Raw genomic sequence first — 21,845 nt, forward strand, 5'->3', positions numbered from 1 at the left:
GGCCCAATCGTGCTGGGCTGCGAGGAAAGAAAATTGCGCTGCGGGCCGAAAGTTGCGCCCGATGCAGATGCGCCTGCATCGTCCCATTGACCTCAGCCCCCAGCTCTTAACACAACTCGTACGCGGCATCGCTCCAGACACGGCGCCGTAGCTGCACCTGATTCGGTGCAGATCGCCCTCGACCGCTGCCCATTCATCAGTCAGTCGAGGTCGTCATTCAACCTGCATGCGGTCGAGATCTGCAACAACGACGACCCGGCCTCGTAGACTTTCTGAGCCTGTTCCATCGCCGTCTGCGTCCGCCTCAACATCGTCGTCGACCGCTAGCCCTTTGAACGAGAAGAAAGGAGAGCAAGATCCCCGCAGCCAAGATGCACCGGCCATCGCGAATGACCTCGAATACTTTGGCACCGGCCACAAGCTGAGGAGAATATTCATTGGGCCGAGCTTCGAGGGCATGAGCGACAGCGCGAGCTGGCGGAGAAAGGGGAAGCAGAGGGCCCAGCCAGAACCCGAAGACAACGACTCGCAAGACGAAGATGACGATCGGAGCCTATGGGAGGACGAGGGATCCGACTCGGACGTATCGAGCATTCGGCATAGAATGGACAAAAAGAGGCGACGTGCGCGAGGATTGCGTCGAGAAGTACGGGAAGCCAGCGAAATGACCCAGACTTCCACCCGTTCAGGCTTACCTTCGCGATCGAGGCGACCCAGCGTGCACGAATGGAAGGGGAGCAGCTTCGAGATTGGAGCCGAGGTCAAGGAAATGATGCAGCGCAGGGAGAAACGGCTCAAGGCTGAAAAAGACGAGAAAGAGAAACAAGATGTCCAGCGGAACGAAGAATCCAAGTTTCTCAAGCTACATCTGCGCAGCAGGACCAATTCGACCGCGACTTCCGCCTCGAGACAGGACTCCTTCGTGACCGCTCGATCGCATACGCCTACTCTTGCTCCACCACCTTCACCCGCCGCTTTCCAGCTGAATCAACCGCCACTAGCGGTCGAAGAGCGGTATCCTGAGATCACGTCAAAGCTTATGCGCCGATCGAGCAACCCGCCACCGCTCGAGCGGTCTATCTCCGACACACCCGCCGTCCTACTCTCCGCACAACCTACCTCGCCAATCCGGTCGATCCTTCGAAGTAAGGAGTCAAACTACTTGCACGGCGCAGCACTCGGTCAAGGCCCTCCTCCTGACACGCCGACATCCCCTCTCCTCGGCATCCCTTCCTCGTTCACCGCTGTCCCGCCTCGCTTGCGGAAGCATCCACCCGCACTCAACCGTCGCGATGCATCAAACACGGGATCCGTACGCTTCTTGCCTGACTCCACAGCGCTGGATGCGCTGCGAGACCTAGAGTTGCCAACTGGCGATCAACCTCCGGCGCCTCCGTCAGAAGTTCTCTCTCGTCCGACCGCGGATCCAAGCCCGAATGACCACAAGTTGAAAGACCCACGTCCTTTCATGCGGGCTGCTGCCGACAAGATGCTGCATCGCAAGAAGAGGGGAGATGAGGTGCTCAGGAAGGAGAGGATGTTGGTCAGAAACGACTGGTCGCACCGAGACGTACGTTTTCACACTATGCTCGTGAAAGCTCGGAAGCTGACACTCCTCCACTGTCTAGGACCTGCCAAGATCGTTCGACGAGCATACCTCTCGCAAGTACCCGTCCGTAAGCGGCAAGTGGGAGGAGTTTGCTGTCGTGTGGAGGCCGGGTCGCATCGAGTTGTGGGGTGAATATGTGAGCCTGCGGTCACTCTTCTTGCTATTGCTCCAGTCAACTCACGCCTTACCATTCTTTCAGACATTCAACGTTGCAGCTTCGCTAGCGGGATCGAAAAAGCTTCGGGCGGTTATCCCCCTTCAGCCTCGCAAGACGCAATTGTCGATCTACTCCTCAGTCGACCTCGTGTTCTGCCTGACACACCGTCCCATTTCCAACTCGATACTCTCGGTGGTCTCGTCGCGCAAATCTGATGACGACGCCGACGACAAGAGCCTGCGCAACCCCCGTCGGTCCAAATCATCGAAACGAGCTTATACGCATCTGCGGACATCGGGAACCAATATCTTCCTTTTCCGAGCGCGAACGACCCCGACTGCAAAGTCCTGGATCTGGTCACTATTCCGAGAACTCGGAGGGCAGATACCGCGAGTTCTCGAAATTTCCGTACCAGCCCTCGGAGCCAAGATCAGGATCCCAGTGCCTGAAGACCTACCGGAGCCGGAAGACAAAGAGATCGGTGCGAGGGTCACGGCGGAGGATCGTGCGGGCGAAGGGTACCGATTGCTGAAACCTCGCGCAGTCGTCGACCTGTGCATTGAGCAGCTGGGCAAAGTTGCGGATTGGAAGGAACTCGGAGAACAGGCGAAAGCCTCTGGCGCCACTTTCCGTCTGGCGTGGAGGCGCGACGGAGTCCTCGATTGGGTGGAAGAAGGTGACGATGCAGTCGAGACAGACTATGCGGTCATCGGCGGTATCGCCAGTCGTCAGGTTGGTTTACAGGCTATCGCGTTCCGACCTCAAGCTGACCTGTACAATGCTTAGGCTCATGTCGATCCAGTCCTCGAGCTTCGTCCGGCCATCCACTACCCGACAACTGTTCGACAACCCCGAAATGCGACAGGTCCCAAGAAGCTCGCCGAGCCCCCTGCTGTCGAAGGATTCGTGACACGGATCAAAAAGAATGGACAAAACGAGCGGATCTATCTCACATCCCACCTCGGGGCCATCTTCCGGTGCAGCCCATCGCGGGCGCATCCACCCGAGCCTTGCGGTCTCCTACCGCCGCTTCCTTCCTCACATCCAGCGCCGCTGGTCCTCGTCCCGATGATCTTTGGGCTGAACAATATCGGCAAGTCGGGCAAGCAGAAAGACAAACTCTGGCGGCAACTGGCCCGGAGGTCGGGCATCAAGCAACGCCGAGGAAGGGACTGGACGCTGAAAGGCATGCAAGACGAAGAAGGGAGGCTGCCGAGCGTCGGAGAAGATGACATACAGGGGAAAGGCTTGCTCGAGGCTTTTGAATACCGAGAACGCAGACGGGCATTCGTCCAGATAACCGACGCCCAAGGTTTCATCGCTTTCTCGGAATTCGAGATCATCGAGCCCGACCTCGTCGAGGAAGCTGGAGGTCAATGGGAATCGACAGAGGATCCAGGGGGTCACGAAGGCATGCAAATCGCTCATGATACGAAACACCTGCGGCGATTGCGCTCGTTCATCGTCAAGACGCGCACCGGGATGAAGGGCAAATTCGAAGTGAGTCTACCCATTTTCAGCCGGTACGTGTCGTCCAAGGAATAGCTCACACGAATCTTGCTGTGCACAGTGTCATTCGATTCAAGTACGTGATGAATGGGTCGAACGACTCAATGCGCTGATCCAGTACTGGACAATCCGCGATCGTGCCGATGCAACCGCTCAGATGAACCTCTCGCCTTCGGGATCCCTGGTCGAGCAACCCGACCGGGGCGGCGAAGCGCCGCCGACGCGCGAAGAGCTCCTCGCTTCTCCGTTACTAGCGACCGTGTACAATTGGTGCATTCTCGATGGGTGCCGAGCCATCCTTCTGAGCTCGACGCTTCACATAAAAAAGGAATTACGCGGCACATTCAGGAAGAGACATGTTTTGTTGCTACCTGGAACCCTCATCGAGTACATCGCTTTCATGATCCTTCGCATGCGGCTGTAGAACTGACTCTCCTTGCTTTTAACTAGATTCAATTCGGTCGACCGGGACATGTACGGTCATCCCGTTTCTTCGCCGTATCATCGACGCAAGTTCACCTTGTCCCTGCGCGACTGCTATGTCTACTCGGGCTCTCTTACGTCGTCATCCCTCGCCGGTTCAACCAACACGGCGGCTTGGGAGCCCGCCAACGGGAACCAGCATCGCTTCCCTCGCTGTTACTCGACAACCGATGGACTGCGCACTGTCGACGATGAGGAAGACTGTACGTTCGTGATTGTCCGCACAAAACACGGGGGCGATGGCAAAAACAAACAGCTCAATCAGAAGGGGGCCGTGCGGGTCTACCGGGCGCGAAGCAAGGTGAAACCTCCGGCTGCGCTCTTCCGCCACACGTTTCGGTCGATCTGACTTGCTTCCAATTGTGAATCTAGCTCGAACGTGATCAGTTCGTCTACACTCTTAACTCTGCGATCGAGCGCCTGCTCCGTGGCGAGAGCGAGCGGGAGGACAGGCTGCGCGAATTCGCTTGGCTGAAACAGGAGAAGAACAAGACCTGATCTGCTTGTTAGGGTTATCTTGCATGGCTGTACACATTGGAAGTTTTGTCGTTGTTGTTTAATCTCATTGTCAGTGCTTCCCCGATTCGTCTCTCGTTGTCGTTCCAACAAGCGCGAGAGGTCAAAAACGACAGTGTTTCTAATTTTGCAGGTTCTTTCGTGGCGATTTGCGGGTGAAGGTCTAGCATATGCAAGTTTCTATTTGTACAATGCGGTTCTAGATTGTGCGTGACGTTGGAAATCTAGTAGGAAAACAGGAGGCGGTAAATGCGGATGTAGAGGGGAGCCTGCTTGCGCTCGGCGCGCCAGGCGTTCATCTCCTCAGCCGAATCCCAACACTTCCTGCCCGTGTCGATGTCGATCTCACTGATCTTCCAGGGGCGGGTACGCTTTTTGATGTAGGCGCCAGCCCAGAAGAACAAGAGCACGGGCAGGGCGAGGTAGACGAGGAAGAAATCTTCGGCTCGCTTCTTGGGGTCGGATGGGGGACCTCCGATAGGGAAGAGAGCCTGAAGGGAAAAGAAATACGATGATTAGCCGGGAGTACCATGTAGTCGATAGCCTCAGAGGCGTTGGAAACTCACGACGTAGAATTGCGCAATCAAGACGAGGGCAATCAGGATAAGGCCCATGTACGATCCATAGACGCCACCAAGCGCGTGGAAGGGCAGCTCGTCGATGGAATGACCTGTACGAGTAAGGCGAGCCAATCGGTCAGCCCCGTCAGTCTATAAGAGGGAACTCTTCGATTTCGGCCGCACCGTTGTAGACCCAGGCTTTACGGAACCGAATGTGAGACATGCAGATAGCGGCCTAAACGGAGAGGAATTGTCAGTCACAAGTAACGGCAGTGGCTGAAAGACTCGAGCTTACCCAACTGAAAAGGGTCGAGCTATAGAAACGAAAAGAAATGGGTCAGTATCAGCTGCGGAACAGTACAGGCAGAGACGCGACTTGCAGTCCCGACAGAGCTTGAAGCCAGCTGTGGAAGAACCAGGTCAATAACAGAAACAAGAAGACGTCGGCATAGAGACATAGGAAACCTACTTGAACACGACGGTTCCCGAAGATCCGCAGTTGACGTAGGCGATGGGAGCGGCGCACAAGACGGCAATAACTGAGTTTACGACCAGGTCAGAGTTGAGCGCGCAATACAAGCTTGACGGGCATGTGCTCACCAGAGTAGAGGGGTCGTCCACTTTTGTCGACGTATTTGAAGCATTTAGGTGCATATCCAGTCTCGGCGAGAGCAGTCAAGACACGGCTTCCGGCGTAAACCGATGCAGTACCGATCGAGAGGACCTGTTCGTGCGAAGGGCAGTCAGTGTACGTTGCGTTGGCATGAGCATGATCCGAGCTAAAGCGTACAGAAATACAGATGACAACATTGATGAAGTGATCGAAGCCGTTCAAGCCAGCCCGCTGGGCGACAATGACGAAAGGCGAGGTACCTGCAGGAATATTGAGGATTTAACGGAATGCAAACGACCTGGATGAAGGCATAAGCACGTACCGGCTCCCTCTCCTCCGCCCAACAGACGCGGGTCGTTGTAAGGAAGAAGCAAGCCGATAATAATAAGGGTCGACAAGTAGATGAGACTGATGCGCCAGAAAGTACCTGTAACAGAACAGAGAGGTGTCAGCGCTTCCGTCGCCAAGACAGCATCGTGTGAGGACAGACCCTTGATGGCGGGGGGTAGGTAGGCTCGGGGATTCTTGGTTTCCGTAGCAGCGATACCGACGAGTTCAGTTCCGGCAAACGAGAACGCTGCTGTGACAAACACCTGCGATGCCGCGGACACCGTGATCAGCGCCGACGACTATGCCACTCTCCAGCCGAGCGTGAACTCACTGCACAGATGCCATGGAAACCATTTGCTAAGGCGCCTGGATTGTGCCAGAATTTGCCTCCGACCTGCAAAGCGAGCGAGTCAGCATACCGCGGCCAATGCCCAGGAGCAACAGCTTTGACCCACATATTCGCTGTACTCGCCCTTTCCACCTCCACAGTTCAAAACGATACCGATGATGATGAAGATGATGGCGGTGACGAGCTTGAGCGAGCAACTCCCTGCAAAAAGGAAAAATGGATTGCGTCAGAGTCTGCTTCGAGATGGGAGAGCCTCGAGTCCAGACGTACAGAACTCTTCCTCAGCGTAACCAAGAGTACCGAAGACATTGAGCAGGATGATCGCTGTGGTGAGACAGAAGCAGAATCAGCAAGGGATGCAAACGAGCGCGACACGCAGAACTCACCGAGCCAGAATACGGTGATCCAGACTGCGATTGGGATCGCAGCTGCTCGTTCCCAGTACTGCACTGTGATTCCCGCTGCCGTGATCTCGAGGGGAAGGACGATAACCCATTGTGCGAAGTAGTTCCTGAAAGTGATGAGGCGTCAATAGCGGTCCTCGTGTGATCACTTCTGCGTTTCAGCTCACCAGCCCATGGCCATTCCTGCGCTCAAAAGAGATCAGTTTCGTTTTGGAAGCAAGGGAGAAAGAGTCTGTGGACTCACCAAAACCGGGGTCCAAGAACCTGACAGCCAACGTATCTATGCACCACAAAACAGTAAAATTAGTAACGATTATCAGATGCGTTCATGCTGACACTTACAGAATCCACCGCTGACGGGGAACATGATTGCCATTTCGCCGAGAGCTTGAGTGACATTGATGAGGAGGACACCAACGATCGACCAAGCGATGAGGACACCGAGGGGACCTCCATTACGGAGAGCTTGTCCAGATCCACTACGAGATCAATAGAGACTCAGTTACGGTGTCGATGTGTAGACTACCTGAGAGGCACTCACACGAAGAGACCGGTACCGATACTGCCTCCGAGGCTGTGCAGGTACGTGCTGTCAGATTCCGCGCACGCGTATCGATCGCTTTTCCGTAGACTTACGCGATCATACCCAAGTGACGTTTCTGTTTGTGCACATCGAATGAGCATAGAAATACTCGGGAAGAGACGCAGAATAGGACGCACGCTCATCTTGGCTTGCAATTGCGATCCTTCAATTGCCTTTGTCGGCTCGCCTCGACCTTCCAAATCCGAGTCGCTGTATCCAAGCACCTGATCAATGACCGTTCGTGCGCAACAAGGTCGAACTTGCATGTGCCGTCTCGTCTCATCGCTTTCATCTCGACTCCTCTCCCTTGACTCCGCCTCACGTTCCTTCCCCTCTTGCAAATTCCGACGCGTTCGCACGCGTGAATCAAGACTCACATCGTGTGTCCAGGAGCAGGCTTGAACGATTCAACCGTCACTCCCAACCTCGTCCAGATGCTTTCTTGAGACGGATCCCACGCCGGAGTGGCAGCAGTCACACTCGATGCGGCCGACGCGTCGACGGTTGAAGTCTCCTTCTCGCCATCTTGAAGACCCATATTTGTAGCCGGTGTTGAGACCAGAAACTCGGTGTTGAAGGCGATTGGTTGAGGCGGAGGCGAACTTTGGGGTTTTTTTTTTCTCCCCTTAGAGATGGTCTCGCTTTCGGCCTCCGTCTCGATTAAAGTCGCGAGAGAAAGCGCGGGACGATCCGGCCGCGTAGGGTCGAGAGTCGATCATTTTTTTCTTTTGCGAGGTCCCCCGGAAAAAAACTTTCTGGTCTTAGCGCGCTAGGCCCAAGCGCGGGTCGACTTGTACACTCGCTCGAGCGCATTTCTGGATGAAGAGAGAACAGGAAGCAAAGAGCGCTCGTCGCGACTGTTCTATCTCGTAATCTTGTCGCAGAGCACACCATGAGGTCGGGTAGAAAGGCGCAATCAATTCGGTTTGCAAAAGATTAACGCGCGGGAAATCTGGAGTCGAGCAAAAACGGGGGCCCAGCGCAATCCTCGCTAAAATCCGGAGAACTCGCAGAATCTCTTGCATCACCTTTCGATGAAAAAAACTTTTCCGTATTCCCTCAGACGTCCCAAAAGGGTCAAGTGGCCTGCAACTCGGCGAGCCGATGCTCGAATCGGCGGACGTCCCCCCCGTCCTCGTGCCGCTATTATTATCTGTGGCTCAGGTTCGGGAATCGGAACGCTGGTGTTTTTTCCCGCAACGTCCTGCGCCGATTCGAGCCATTAAGCCAGTATCGAACGATCGAGTTGACCCTCTTGAGCTGCAAGTCTGACATTCTCTTGTGTTTCATTACATTGTAACTTTTCAAGTGCTAGTCGTGCCATTCGAGTCCCATCGATTGTGAAACGAAACCGCTAGTGATATGCAGGAATGGCGAGTCAGTTATGCGAATCTCGGGAGAGAGAGAGATAGAGTTGATAGTCGAGAATGGTAATAGAGTTTTGCAGGACGTACTACTTCTCAACCGCCTCTTCGATTTTCTTGGCCGTGCTCTGTTTTTCCGAATCTCATTTGCGTTCGTCAGCTCAGTGTGAGCAGACTGTCCGGAAAGAGATCAAGTTGACGGACCTTGCCGGCCCCATGGCCCGATTTGCTGTCGACACGCAACAGAAGCGGATTGGGGTTGTCTGCCAGTTGGTACTGGAGTTCAGAGATGTGCTTGAACGAGTGCAGGGGCACAACACCTATTTCCGTACGAGGCTCGGTGAGTTTTGCGTGCAAGTGTGCACGATTGAGCGATAGAGACGAGACAAACGGTCATCGTGGTCAGCAGTCAGGAGCATGGTAGGAGGGAACGGTTTCTTGCTCGGGTCAACGTTGTGCAGAGGAGAGTATCTGTACCAGAAAATTGGCCAACGATCAATCAGCATCAGACTCGGGCAGTGGATACAGATATCCCGTACTTGTAGAGATAGTCGAATCCCTCTGGGTCGTCCGAACATCCGTAATCTGAGGTCCATGCTCGTCCAATCGTGTACCGGTGGAATCTCAGCATGTCGAGCACTCCAACTGTGGGGATTCCCATCAAGTGAGCGTTTGGTCAAGTGAGCAATTTGGCGAAAGAGAAACTCACCGTCTGCGATCGCTGCGCCAAACAGTTCCGGCGCTTGGTTCACGCAAGCACCGACAAGCAAGCCACCATTCGAGCCTGTCACAAAGGTTGATATCTCAGCGATAAATGACAGTCGGGGAAAGGACTCTGCGAGTGGTTCACGCACCTCCCGAGATTGCAATCTTGCCTTCCTCTGCGATCCCTTCCTTGTAGAGATACTTTGCAGCGTACTACAACGTCAAGAGCGTTTCGAGAAGATCAGCCAAAAAGCTGAATCGCAGAAGTAGGAGTGGGGAAGAAGGGCCTGACCTGGAAATCGTCGAAACAGTTCTGTTTCCTCTCTTTCGTTCCGGCTTCGTGCCATTTTTCTCCGTACTCGTCACCACCTCGGATGTTGGCAATACAGAGGGCGGCCTTGTAGTGTTTGATCCAGGTCATGAGGGAAGGCGAGAAGAAGGGGGTGATCGCGTGACTGGTAGAAGCCCTTCAGAGGTTAGGACGGAACTATTGATCGTCAAGACTAACTCGAAGTCGATCTCACCTGAATCCTCCATATGCATAGAGAAGAACCGGTCCCTTCTCGACACTGCGCATCCGAGTCAGCTTCGGTAGATTCCGGTGACGATGGAACTCTTGAATGCGCTCACCCTTTCGGTCTCGTGATAAACATGGGTACCTTGGTTCCGTCCTTGCTCTCGTAGAACACTTGCGAGCTCTCGAACTCCTCCGGTTTGATGCCCTCTACTCGCGCCTCGCGGTACACGTTCTCGACACCGACGGTCCTGCCTTCGCCCGCCTCGAAATCGTATCGGTAGACGGTCCCAGGGCTGGTGAATCCGCTCATCGAGAACCACATCTCCTGGTGTTCGCGTTTGCCACTGAACTGTTCGACCGTACCGATCAAGTCGGACGCGAGTCGCTTCTGACGTTGTCCCGTCTTGAGCGAGTGCAGGTACAGTTCGTCCTTGACGTCGTTCGAGTAGAGCAATACGAGTTGGTCATTCGCGGCGATGTGAGCCGACTTGAGCGGCGAGGTCGGATTGTGCGCGATCAAGTCTTTGAAGCCCTGCTCACGCTCGAACCACGGATTAGTACCGAATGGTCTTTCTGATGAGACTAAAGGAATCCCGCACCTCTTGAGGTTGGTCAAGGTCGTAGGTTACGAGCTTGTAGTTAGGACTGTCTTCGGCATTCGTGTAGAAGCAGAACTTGGAGCCATCGTTGGTCAACTCGGCCCAGTACGTGCCCCACTCGTTGATGAGTTTGTTCCATTTGAGGTTCGGCCCAATCTCGCGGTTCTCGGGATCTTGCAAGTCGGCGATCCAGAGGAGGTTCGAGCGGGCGGTGTCGCGAGATGAAGTCATGACGAGGTACCGTCCGCTGCAAAGGTTCAAATTTCGTTCAGCTTTTGCGATCCAAGATCTTGCGTAAGGACAGAGTTCAAAGCCTCACTCTTCTGTCGCGCCACAGCTGAACATCCACTCGGGATGTTCCTTGTCCTGGTGGACGAGGACATCCTGCGATTGCGGGGTGCCGACCTTGTGGTAGTACAACGCTGCGTTGATGTCTCGGTCGGTCTCGGTGCCGGCCTTGTCATCGTCCTCGCTGCCGTGCTCTTTGCGTTCGGGGAAGCGCTGGTAGAAGAACCCTTTCGAGTCGGCGGTCCAGCCGATGCCCGAGAACTTGACGAACCGGAGCACGTCGTGCGGGAGTCTGCCTTCGTCCGAGCCGACGGCCTGAGTAGCGACGTGTGGCGAGGTAGTCTCCCGCACGTAGATCGTGTTCCAATCGGATCCCGAACGCGAGAGCGCGTAGGCGTAGTACTTGCCGTCTTCCGAGAAGGACGAGGTCGAGCGCGAGACGGACCCGTCGGTGCTGAGCAAATTGGGGTCAAAGAAGAGCTCTCCCCCAATCTCGCCCTCCTTGACGGGGTGGGTCTCTTGCCCTTGCTTGAATCGGTAGATCGCCGGTTGCTGGATCAAAGAGTCCGCGGTCAGCAGCAGGACAAGGGCTCGAGCGGGGTGGTCTCTCGGCGACTCACGGCGGCGAGGCCCGAGTTGTACGTAAAGTAGTAGTAACCGTCGCCCTTGAGCGAAGGGCACGAGACTGGAATGCGAGGTGCGGTCAGCTGGGAGAAAGGAAGTGGGGGGAGGTGACCAGTCGACTCACAGCGAGCGTAGTTCCAGTTCTTCTTGAGCTCGTGAGCAAACTTGTGCTTGTGCTCGTACTGGGCGAGGTAGCGCTTGGTGAACTCTCCCTGGTGTTCGACAAACTGCTGCGTCTCGGGCGAGTCGGGCAGCGCGAGCCAGTCGTACGGGTCGGCGACTTTGACCGTGCCGTGTTGGGCCGACTTGAACTCTTCGACCTTGTCGGAGCGGCGCACAGCTGGGTACGGGGTCTCTTTCGGGTTCCACGGCGTACGCGGCATGTTGAGCGAGGCGGTGGTCGAGTACAGGTGAGGGGAAGCGAGGCGAGCGGAAGTAGCGCGGGAGAGAGTCAAGCACAGAGTCGATGATCGCAAGCGAGTCGACAGCAGGCTCATGGATGAGGATGACGAGCGCGAAAGGTTTCGGATGCGCGAGAGGACCGCGCCTCCACTTTCTTCCACTTTATGCGTCCCTGCACCCCTCTCGGCAGTCGACCGCAGTCAGTCTGAACCTACAGCACGTAGACTGAGCTGCAGGGTGTAGCAGTCCGGCCATGGTGCTCGTCGACGGAGTCAAGTACGCCTGCCAAGCCTGCATCAAAGGCCACCGCTCGTCCAAGTGTACCCACACCGACCGCGAGCTGACAGAAATCAAGAGTATGTGCCTCTCTCGCTGTTCCCCCGTCTCCTCTGTGCCAGACATCGCAGGACTGATCACAGCCGTTTCCGTTTCCTCTTTGGCAGAGAAGGGCAGACCGACGAGCCAGTGTACCCACTGCCGGCAGCTGAGAAAGACCAGATCAGTCCATGGCAAGTGTGAATGCATCGGCAGCAAAGAAGCTCGAGGTGAGCTCGGCAACCCTGTCGTCCTCCTCGCTCGGGACCTGACCCTCGAGCTACCTGCAGAGCAAACTCCTGGAGCAAGAATACTCCCGAATGGATTGATCGACATTTTGAAACCTCCACAACCTGCGACTGCAACCGCTGAACTGGCCACTGCAACTCCATCGGGAGGCGAGTCTTTCCTAGCGTTGTCCCGCTCGCCTCGCATCTCTAACACGCCCCCCGCAACAGTGACAAGATTGCTCAACCCATGCAATTGCCGATCTGGAGGATCCTGCAATTGTTGTCAGGCAGTGTCACGAGCGAAACCGAAAGGTTCGCCCCCTTCGCCCGTCTTCGTTACGCCAGACCTCCCAGACCCTCGACCACCAGCGGGCGGAGGATGCTGCTCCTCCAATTCCGCGAGTGTGACGACTTCCATGCAACTTCCAAAGCCCTCGTCCTGCTGCTCGACTCGATCTGCTCGTGTCGACTCGTTCCCTGCGAATGACATTCTAGTCGCGTCGCTGCCAACACCTCCGCCTTACACGGCAGCTCCGCTCAATCCTTTGTTCCTCCCACAAACGCACGGAACACTTTCATGCTTCTGCGGCCCAACGTGTCAGTGCGTCGGATGCGCAACCCACGACCCGTTCGCGCTCAAAGCAAAGCGCAAACGCAGCGACTCGATGGACGAACCCGAGCAACAGATCGGTTGCCAATGTGAAGTGACATCTAGTCCTGCAAGCGAATCAAACTCGACGGTACCCGTCGGCAAGAAGAAGAAGGAATGTTGTCGACCTCCTGCAACAGTTCCCGATCGTACACCCTTTGAATGGCCCGATTTGAACTGGGATAATCACAACCTCGATCCAATAAAGAGTCCAGATCCGTTACCTTCCCTACGCACCCTCTTGCCCGCTCTCGTCGATACCTGTTCCTCTGCATTCGATCCGACAATATCCCTCAGCTCGTCGTCTTCAACTTTGAGTGTCAACTCGCTCGATCCTCCTTCGTATCCCGTTCCCAATCACAAAGAAGAACCACGTATCGCGTGCTCGTCGGCTCTCGTACACGACATTTTTGACGGTGATCACGAATGTGGGGACAAGTGTTTGTGTGATGGTGAATGTGGATGCAGGAAAGACGTCGACTCTGTCTCGGAGCGAAATCCACAACTGGAATCAATGGAGAAGGGCACTGAGGAAATGGATCATATTGCCAAATTGGCCGAGATGGGGTATTTTGGTTAAACCCTGTCTTGTGGGTGATCATTGAGTCTCGCTTGTTACGTGAGGGCTTGTAGATGGATTCCCCACCTGTAGTTCGGGGGGGTTTTCTTTGTTTTGTTTTTTCATACGGATTCGGGATTCTCTCGTTGTTGCCAAATAGATACTGCTGTTCTTCCAGGTTGTCGCTTGGCGAGGTTGCAGAATGCAGGACAGATCGCGTCTACGTGTATGCTTGACTGGCCAAGGAAAACAAGAAAAACCCCTTGGATTCTACTTGAGATTGCTCCGGAATTGGGCAGCTCCCGTCACTTTGGTCGGATTCCTCAACAGCCTCCATGCCATGAACGAAGTCGCGAGACTCAACGAGAACCTACGAAAAAGAAGTCAGTCGAAACGATTGGTCAGGAGATTGATGTTCTAACGATTTGGTTTTTGTATAAGGCTCACCAAGTGGCAGCATAAGTCGCGTGCATGTTTCGTAGCTCGATCGAAGCGTTTCGACCGACTGGAATACCTTGCCGCAAGTAAATCTCGGCTTTGCCAGGGTGATCATCTACATGCGGGATCCAGTTTTGATTAGCTTCACGATTTCCAAGTTCGAAAAACCTGCGATTTGAGAACCTACTGTAGATTTCGTCCACCAGTACTGGTTCGGAACCAGTGTGTTTCGCCATTTCGGCGATATTCGAGAATACCCATTGATCCCGCGAAGGATCGTTGACGGGAGTAAAAGAATTGGGTGCTTCTTGGTCTCGTAGCATACCCACGATTTCTACCGTTTCTGTTGTCTACAGTAGTTGAAAACGCCATGATTGAGTAAGTTTACCTTGGAGAAGGAAGTCATAGGAGGGAAGGAAGAGACTAACGAGTCCTGCCGGTCGATCTTTCGCGTCCTTGACTTCCCGCTTGACAAACCCTCGGTTCACCATGATCGTGTCTTTCCCGTCTCCACGTTTGAGAGGTGTGATGACGTGGTATCCAATCTGACCATCCCTAGTCTTGGGCCCGAGTACAATCGAGTTGTTGTGATCAAACGTTCCCGTGACATACACCTTTCGCCATGCGTATTCTGGAATTGCGGCGGGGCTGCGCGAGTCCAGAAGTTTCGAGCATCAGCGCTACATTTCCCTTTCTATAGACGGTAGTGGGGAAACAAAAAAGAGACGTACTCGATTCGAGCTGGTAAGCCAACGGGTGCTTGATGCAGTTTCTTGTCCAACTGGTCAATAAGATCCACCTTCCACTGGAGCCGTTTGATCTGCCATGCTCCCAATCCAAACGTGAAGATTGGCATGAGTCCAACAAGGATCAGGAACGGTCTCGCGCGGATCTTGTCACGAGCACTTTGTGAGATGTGTGCTGCTGAGGATGAAGCATGCCGCTGTCGATCAATGGCAGAGCAGGGTCAGCATGAGACTCTTAATTGGTCAGTAGCTGTACTTACAGAGTAAGATGGCTGCGATGAGCGCAAGACAGCAGTCCGAGATGAAGATCCGAGTTGTGGCGGGACTGGCGAGTGACCCGCGACTCGGATCGCTGGTCGCATAGCGGACGCAAACATTGTCGGTATGGAAGGTCTGCCCGGGATCGCGCCTGGGAGTTGGCGACAGAGTTGGATCTAGCCTCGAGATTTCGACTCTCGGCGGTTTCGCTTGCGCCGCTTCGACCTCAATTAACTCCAGATATCGCTTTGTATCGACGCTATGCTACACGTCTACACCTTGATCACCAACAGCGCTAACGCGATCTGCTTTGCTCGTCCTTGGCCGCTCTCGTACATCGGCTCGCCGAATGACCTCATCTCGCTCGCACCGGCGCCGGGCACGATGGAAACTTCATTGGCCTCATTGTGTGGAAGTACAAGGCGCGAGATGTCAGCTGCTTGACGAGGGTGGTCTCCTTGCGCGCTGAACTCGTACGGCGTATCTCCGCTTGTCGTTGCTCTTACTCCTTTCTCGGGATCGCAACGCCATGTGCGCTCTATCGGACGACTCCAAAATGTATGGCCGTCGTCACATCCGCTAAGTAAAGGACTATCAGTGAGGCGACTCGAACATGGATCGTCGACTTCGTCCCACCGCTTTCTTTCGCAATTGCTTCACTCTTGGAACCCGGCCCCTCAGCCTCTATGGCAGCTACTTCCCTCAATCGCCTCTCAGCGTCTACCTTACGCGATAGGCGAATGCTCTTTGGTGGACAATGAGCGGTATGACCCTGAAGACGACTCTGCGAGTCGTACATTTTCCAGCGGGCTCTCGATCGCAGGCAGCCTCATTGCGGACACTGCACCCCAGAAAGCCAGATATGTGCGTCTCTTGAGTACGTTTCCTCCCGAAATCCGCTCAGAACTCACGTCTCGGATTTAGGCGCACCTGTTGCGCTCTTGCTCGGACGCCATCAGCTGCTTCGTGCAAAGCTCTTGCCATACTAGCTCGTGGCGAGACAGCTGGAGCTGTCCATAGCAAGAGCCCGCTGTTTACTGCATTCCCGAGATACTCAGCGGCTTTGCAGCAGCTCCCGAGACGAGGAATGTGGAACGAGCCACCTCTCAGTATTGGGCTGCTCCTGATTCGCTGTCTCACACTCCCGCCCACACGACGGCTGAGCGAGAGACGCACCGTCGCGTGACTGCATGGCCCAGCTTGCATAGAATGCAGCTTGGCGCAGGCGGTGCCGGCCACAGGCCGTCGCCAGAAAGCTGCGACGACAAGCCTTCTCAAAGGTAGATTGTGTCGAAAACCCCGCCTCCTCGGCTACCCGGCCCTTATACCCCAGGATCACCGGATCGAGATATGATAGCTCTCCGCCGCCGTCCTCAGTTGCCACGCGGTTCGCATGAACCAAGAAAGCTGTGCTTGGTCCGAGCGTCTGTCCAAGATTTTCTTTTGCGGCGTTTGTCGCTGCCTCCTGTGTGCGAAATCGTTGGCTTACGGACCGCGATCCAGCCCGTTGCGACCGGCAGTTTTGGTGTAATTGCCATTTCAAACGCGGCGCTGTTCGTGCCACTGAACTTGCGCGCTGGACGACGTCAGTGCAACCGATAGCGCAAGAGTCGTCACGGTTGCCGACACGAAGGGGAATCCCTTGGGATGCGAAGGGTCGATAAATAGATTGGCTCCTGGTCCCCACTGATTTGTGGAAGAAGGAGGCTTTTGCGCGTCGGCCTGCCCCAGAGAAAGTTTTTCTGTTTTCCAAGCTTTTCAGGCACAATCGGCACTCGTTCCGGGGTTTGCAATCTCTGCGACACTCCTTTTGACCGCTTCCCGTTCTCGCCCTCCCTCTCTTCCCTCATCTTTCGATCCAAATCGCTCTTCAACCTTATCGAGCGAGCCACGTCCATCTCTCCAGCATGGCTCTGCACGACGAGAAGCTCAGCTCAGAGAACAGCAAAACTGAAGACCAGTATGTCACGACAACAACGCCGCACTCTGACGATGCTTCCGAATTCTATGATCCGTCTAAAGAGAGCATCTGGACTCGACTGGGAGTCAACTTCGAGTCCTTCAAACCAGCGCCTGGTGTAACCAAGTAGGTCTGAATTCCCTGGGAAAAGGTGGCGGCATTCTCCATCGCCGGGGCTCCCATTCTGATATCGCTCCTGATACACCGGCTGACTCGCTCGCACCGATGATCTCTTAGTGGACTCGTCAACCACGGTGATGTTGATCCCCTTCGTGCGAAAGAGAACCCTATTCTGCAACAAAAGATGAAGGTGAGCCAGTTTTGACCACTCGTGCACGATCCACCACATCCCGCTCATTTCGCCCTCTCCCATTCCATGCCTGTTTCGCTAGCCTCGCCACTTGACCATGATTGCGGTTGGAGGTTCCATCGGAACTGGTCTGTTCATGTAAGTCGTCTCCGCGCAACTTATTTGAAATTGCACCCGCGCGCCCCCTTGGCCTGTTTCGCAAATAAGACGCTGATGGGTTGTTTCCTCTGTATGACAACAGCGGTTCTGGTCAAGCCCTTCGCAATGGTGGACCTCTTGGTATCCTGATTGCCTGGCTCATTATCGGAGTGATGATGATCAACGTCACCCAAGCGCTTGGAGAGCTCTGCATCTTGTACCCGGTTTCTGGAGGATTCTACACTCTTGCCGTGAGGTTCCTTGACCCTTCGTTCGGTATGGCTATGGGATGGTGAGGCGAATATCCTTCAGAATACAGCCGAACTGCCGTATTCCCGATGCTTATAATTTTCTCGCAGGAACTACTTCGCACAATGGGCCGTCGTCTTGCCTCTCGAAATCACAGCAGCGGGTATTACCGTTCAGTATTGGGAGAAAGCAGCCGCCGTTCCAATCGCCGTGTGGATTACCGTGTTCTTCGTCGGTCAGTTCAGTCCGCGCACTCCTACGCGGCGACAACGCCGGCCGCTGACTAGCTCGCACAAACACAGCCATCATCGCTGTCAACGTTTTCGGAACCTTGGGATACGCCGAGGAAGAATTCTGTACGCGACCTGATCAATATCAGCCCACTATCGGTCACATCATTGACCAAGGTGCTTTTGAGCAGGGAGTTCGTGCCTCAAACTCGCGGCTGTTATCATCTTCATCATCATTGGCATCGTGCTCAACGTCGGGGCCGGCAAGAATGCGCCTTACAATGAATATGTGAGCTTGATTTCCGAAGGTCGCTTGCCAATAGCGGTTGATTGACGAAAGGTATAATAGGTCGGCGGTCGCTATTGGCGTGATCCTGGACCGCTTTCAAACGGATTCAAAGGAATTTGTGCCGTATGTCACCCTTCAAGTCTGCATCAGCTCGAAAGAGCGTGGTCGACTCACGACTTTCGCTTCTAGGTCTTCGTCACTGCCGCCTTCTCCTTTGCTGGAACTGAACTCGTCGGATTGGCCGCTACCGAGACGCCGAACCCCAGGAAAGCTCTTCCTGGCGCTGTCAAGGGTGCGGACTAAAGCTTCCTCTCTCTCTCGCAAAGTTGATCAGAGAATTGACGCCTCGTTTCTTCAGGCACTTTCTGGCGCATCACCCTCATCTACATTTCTTCGCTTCTCATCATCGGTCTCAATGTTCCGTACAACAACGAAACCCTGCTTGGTGGAGGCTCTGGCGCCGGTACCTCTCCCTTCGTCATCATGGCTAGCTTGGCAGGCCTGAAGGGATTGGACTCGTTCCTCAACATCGTCATTTGCATCTCCGTCCTCTCGATCGGTCTCTCTTGCGTTTACGCCGGATCGCGTGTCCTGACTGCGCTCGCCGAGACTGGCTACGCCCCGAAGATCTTCACCTATGTCGACAAGTCTGGACGTCCCCTCTGGTCTGTCATCGCCGTCCTCGCCTTCGGACCTATCGCCTACGTCAACGTCGTCAGTGCTGGAGACACGGTGTTCAAGTGAGCTTGCGCTGAAGGGATCTTCCTTCCATCTCATTACTGACGATTTCGCTCCACCTCGCTCAGCTGGCTCCTTGCCTTGTCGGGTCTTTCGACGCTGTTCACTTGGGTGAGACTGCTCTCTATCCTTTAAGGAGATTCGTCGGAACGGGCTCTGACCTTTTTGTGATTCTCGTTCATGATAACAGGGATCGATTTGTCTATGCCACATCAGGTTCCGAAAAGCGTGGCGCGTTCAGGCAAGTTCCATTTGCCAAGGTCAACCACCTCGTCTTCCTCGTGCTGACGCTATCTCCTCTCTTCAAAAGGGTCACCACATCGACGAGCTCCCGTACCGTGCCATCGGAGGTGTTTACGGATCTTGGTGCGGATTGATTCTGGTGTGCCTTGTCCTCATTGCGCAGTTCTACGTCGTACGTCCTCTATATTCGACCACCAAAACATGCACTACCGAAACTAACCATTGTTGTTTCGCATCATGATAGGCCGTCTGGCCTCTGGGTGGTCGCTCGTCCGACCCGGCGGAGGCTGCTCAAGACTTCTTCCTCGTCTGGCTCGCTGCCCCGATCCTCCTCTTCTTCTGGCTCTGCGCATACCTCAAGAACCGCACTCTTCCGTACAAGGCGCACGAGATCGACCTCGACACTGGCAGGAAAGCTTGGTACACCGCGGAAGAGATGAACACTTGGCGAGCCGAGCGCAAGCAAGCACCCTTCTTGACTCGCCTGTACCGTATCTTCTTCTCGTACTAAACGATTCAATGTACTCTCCTATTCTCGTATCAATTGCACTTTGCGGTTACTTTCCCAACTGTAATTTCCCGTAGCCGTTGGAACAAAATTCAGATGCTCTTTCTCTCTCAGTTTTGACAGAGATTCCAGTGACATATCCGTCGATTGAATGGCGCGTGGTTGAGTCTGCGATACGTCTTCGTACGCCGAGGCGGCTTAACATGGGTACTGCGATCAACAACCGGCCATCGGAAGGACTTGAGGCAAATGCAAAGTCGTAATTACAACACGGGTGATATAGCCGATTTCCGAAAGCCTACTCATCCTCGTCTCCGTCACCACCTTGCTCGAATCCCGCTTCGAGCTCGGCTTCTAAGCTTGCCAGGAAACCTTCATCGTCGGAAGAGATGCTCGACGAAGCCTGACTCATCTCGACACTCTCGGCTCTTCCGATCGCTTCGTCTATCACGTCCTGTACATCTTTTCCTACCGATTTGGAAGGAGAGACAAGTTGGGGACGAGACTCCGATTCGTCGGAAGCTGCCGCCGCGAGTGCCGCCGCCGAAAGCGAGGTTTTGAGACCGCTCGAACGCGATCGAGCTGTCTTAACTCGTTTCTGTAGAGGCGATTCGGTCGCAGCAGTCTTTGAAATTGTTCCGTCTGACCCTGAACCTTTTGTCGAATTTCCGACATCGCTCTCGTCATCCGTGGTTGCGGTTGAGGGCCGACTCCGTTTCTTGGGTCGACCATTTCCGTTCTTGTTCATTTCTTCCTCCCGATCCGTAGCATCGTCGTCCGTCTCGTTGAGCAAGTCGTCCATTTCTGCCATCGCCGCTCCCCAATCGATCTCACCCATGTCGAGTTCGACATCTTGCGCTGCGTTATCACCGTTGCGATCGTCATCTCGATCAAGTTCGTCTTCTCCATCCGACAATGGAGGTCGAACTGGAGATCGAGGTTCTTTTGGGGTTGAAGCTGCCGAGATGGGTTTCGGTTCGGGTAGGAGGTAAGGTTCTTCCGGCAATTTCTTCCAATGTGCGACCGAGTCTAGCAACCATTGAGGGTAGACGATCTTGACTCTTGGGTTCCTTCTCGCAGAATGTACTTTGGCAGTACCAGGCTGAAATAACGTGACGTATTGGAAAATCGATCAGCCTCATGTTGAATTCTGCCCTCCCCTATCGAGGGATGGACCGAAAATGTGCACTGACTTGGTTTGCGACGAGATGAGTCACTCCTTCTCGAAGGTCACTGCCACACTTGGCACCAAAGGTTTCGGCGAGCTTCCAGTATTCCGAATCTTGTGGTCGAGTACCTAGAGCGACGAGCCCTGAAAAGACGAGATGGGTCTGTCTTAACGTTGATCGCTTCATCGAGGGGATGATAGACTGAGACGAGAGGAGCACAAAGTCAGCTCATCGTCAATCACGGCAGTCGAAGAGAGCGGGCTTACGGCCACGTCAGAAGTTCCGGAACGGTCGTGTTCTCGGTAGAACGTTTGGTGGACTTTTGTCAGGATCTGGCCACAATGTAGACTATTGAGTACTCTACCGTCTAAGAGAGTGTGAGATCATGAAAACCTTACCTCAAAAACTCGGTCGAGCTCAGTGTCGTCGTCCTTCAAGATCGCTTCCTCTTCCTCTTCCTCCTCTTCCTCTGCTACATTGTCCCCAGTCGTCACCTCGATGTCTCGATCGACGGTTTCTGATTCGACCGTTGAGTCGTCAACCCTGAGATCGCCTTCGCGGACAGGTGATGGGCTTTTCGAAGGAGAGGAGGAATGGGTTCGTTCCTGTTGATGCTGCAGGTGAGACTGATCTGCGATCCTCTGGAGTGGCCGGTCAGAAATCTGAACCTCGAGATCGTGCGCGTGAGCTTGGGTGACGGTCGAGTCTGACAAGGCTGGCGAAACAATCGAGGTTGGAGAAGGTGTAACTGGAACAGAAGAAAGACTTGGTCAATCGCGAGTCGCCACTCTTTGACCAAGAAAGACCTACCGAGAAGGTCGGTTATACTGTCGTGATGCGGGGCGGGAAGAGAGACAGGAGGTTTCGCCTCGTCAGGTGAAGTCGGTGGAGTGGTTGTCCTCTGCTTTCGCTCGTTTTCACTCTCGGAACCAGGAGAATCCGGTGCAGACGAGGACGAGGACGAGGCAGACGAGGTAGAGCTAGCTTGATCTGAAGTATGCGGCGGAACGAGTTCTTTCTTCTTGGGCAAAAACGCCGCGTTGATGTCTCCGATTCCGACAAAGAATTCGTCTGTCTCGAGTTGTCAGGCTCCTTTGTTTTTAAGGGGGGGGGGGGGGGGGGGGGGAGGGGGGGGGGGGGGGGGGGGGGGGGTGGGGGGGGGGTGGGGTGGGGGCTGGTGGGGGTGGGGGGGGGGGGGGGTGGG

At 54.7% G+C, this 21,845-nt stretch overlaps 7 protein-coding genes across 7 annotated transcripts; 3 read left to right on the forward strand and 4 right to left on the reverse strand.

Annotated features, from left to right (window-relative positions):
* Positions 1 to 226: 226 nt before the first annotated feature.
* Positions 227 to 4,256, forward strand: SPO71 (Spo71p; the record flags this gene model as incomplete). The annotated part of the gene is made up of 7 exons (XM_076679425.1): positions 227 to 1,570; positions 1,629 to 1,745; positions 1,809 to 2,498; positions 2,553 to 3,266; positions 3,337 to 3,662; positions 3,726 to 4,059; positions 4,131 to 4,256. The coding sequence occupies 7 exons, from the start codon at positions 227 to 229 to the stop codon at positions 4,254 to 4,256; spliced, it is 3,651 nt and encodes a 1,216-aa protein (XP_076533535.1).
* Positions 4,257 to 4,498: 242 nt separating this feature from the next.
* Positions 4,499 to 7,651, reverse strand: JCM15063_002916 (uncharacterized protein; the record flags this gene model as incomplete). The annotated part of the gene is made up of 21 exons (XM_076679426.1): positions 4,499 to 4,765; positions 4,841 to 4,944; positions 5,018 to 5,069; positions 5,130 to 5,148; positions 5,215 to 5,238; positions 5,304 to 5,373; positions 5,435 to 5,558; positions 5,625 to 5,707; positions 5,770 to 5,874; positions 5,938 to 6,040; positions 6,109 to 6,171; positions 6,233 to 6,327; positions 6,397 to 6,450; positions 6,513 to 6,637; positions 6,698 to 6,713; positions 6,775 to 6,810; positions 6,873 to 7,009; positions 7,072 to 7,104; positions 7,167 to 7,189; positions 7,251 to 7,323; positions 7,491 to 7,651. The coding sequence occupies 21 exons, from the start codon at positions 7,649 to 7,651 to the stop codon at positions 4,499 to 4,501; spliced, it is 1,767 nt and encodes a 588-aa protein (XP_076533536.1).
* Positions 7,652 to 8,424: 773 nt separating this feature from the next.
* On the reverse strand, positions 8,425 to 11,593 carry JCM15063_002917 (prolyl oligopeptidase family serine peptidase; the record flags this gene model as incomplete). The annotated part of the gene is made up of 14 exons (XM_076679427.1): positions 8,425 to 8,467; positions 8,568 to 8,605; positions 8,682 to 8,797; positions 8,869 to 8,948; positions 9,017 to 9,122; positions 9,187 to 9,261; positions 9,332 to 9,395; positions 9,475 to 9,637; positions 9,707 to 9,751; positions 9,813 to 10,231; positions 10,299 to 10,545; positions 10,618 to 11,138; positions 11,207 to 11,271; positions 11,335 to 11,593. 14 exons carry the CDS (start codon positions 11,591 to 11,593, stop codon positions 8,425 to 8,427), a joined length of 2,241 nt encoding a protein of 746 aa, XP_076533537.1.
* Positions 11,594 to 11,865: 272 nt separating this feature from the next.
* Positions 11,866 to 13,386, forward strand: JCM15063_002918 (copper fist DNA-binding domain-containing protein; the record flags this gene model as incomplete). The annotated part of the gene is made up of 4 exons (XM_076679428.1): positions 11,866 to 11,968; positions 12,056 to 12,157; positions 12,218 to 12,325; positions 12,386 to 13,386. The coding sequence occupies 4 exons, from the start codon at positions 11,866 to 11,868 to the stop codon at positions 13,384 to 13,386; spliced, it is 1,314 nt and encodes a 437-aa protein (XP_076533538.1).
* A 249-nt stretch (positions 13,387 to 13,635) lies between these two features.
* Positions 13,636 to 14,926, reverse strand: SHY1 (cytochrome oxidase assembly protein SHY1; the record flags this gene model as incomplete). The annotated part of the gene is made up of 6 exons (XM_076679429.1): positions 13,636 to 13,735; positions 13,813 to 13,918; positions 13,991 to 14,153; positions 14,232 to 14,451; positions 14,535 to 14,746; positions 14,810 to 14,926. 6 exons carry the CDS (start codon positions 14,924 to 14,926, stop codon positions 13,636 to 13,638), a joined length of 918 nt encoding a protein of 305 aa, XP_076533539.1.
* A 1,788-nt stretch (positions 14,927 to 16,714) lies between these two features.
* GAP1 (amino acid permease GAP1) lies at positions 16,715 to 19,475 on the forward strand (the record flags this gene model as incomplete). Its single annotated transcript, XM_076679430.1, has 14 exons — positions 16,715 to 16,893; positions 17,005 to 17,077; positions 17,160 to 17,215; positions 17,319 to 17,507; positions 17,575 to 17,699; positions 17,767 to 17,820; positions 17,886 to 17,983; positions 18,044 to 18,106; positions 18,173 to 18,275; positions 18,342 to 18,723; positions 18,790 to 18,832; positions 18,912 to 18,962; positions 19,032 to 19,136; positions 19,209 to 19,475. The coding sequence occupies 14 exons, from the start codon at positions 16,715 to 16,717 to the stop codon at positions 19,473 to 19,475; spliced, it is 1,788 nt and encodes a 595-aa protein (XP_076533540.1).
* A 295-nt stretch (positions 19,476 to 19,770) lies between these two features.
* On the reverse strand, positions 19,771 to 21,712 carry JCM15063_002921 (BRCT domain-containing protein; the record flags this gene model as incomplete). Its single annotated transcript, XM_076679431.1, has 5 exons — positions 19,771 to 20,574; positions 20,666 to 20,842; positions 20,908 to 20,973; positions 21,040 to 21,389; positions 21,452 to 21,712. Coding segments are annotated over 5 exons (1,658 nt in total), but the record flags the coding sequence as incomplete, so codon positions are not given.
* Between the last annotated feature and the right edge of the window lie 133 nt (positions 21,713 to 21,845).

Source organism: Sporobolomyces koalae (genome assembly GCF_050403365.1).
Source record: "Sporobolomyces koalae JCM15063 DNA, S_koalae_JCM15063T_v1_ctg22, whole genome shotgun sequence".
NCBI lineage: Eukaryota > Fungi > Basidiomycota > Microbotryomycetes > Sporidiobolales > Sporidiobolaceae > Sporobolomyces > Sporobolomyces koalae.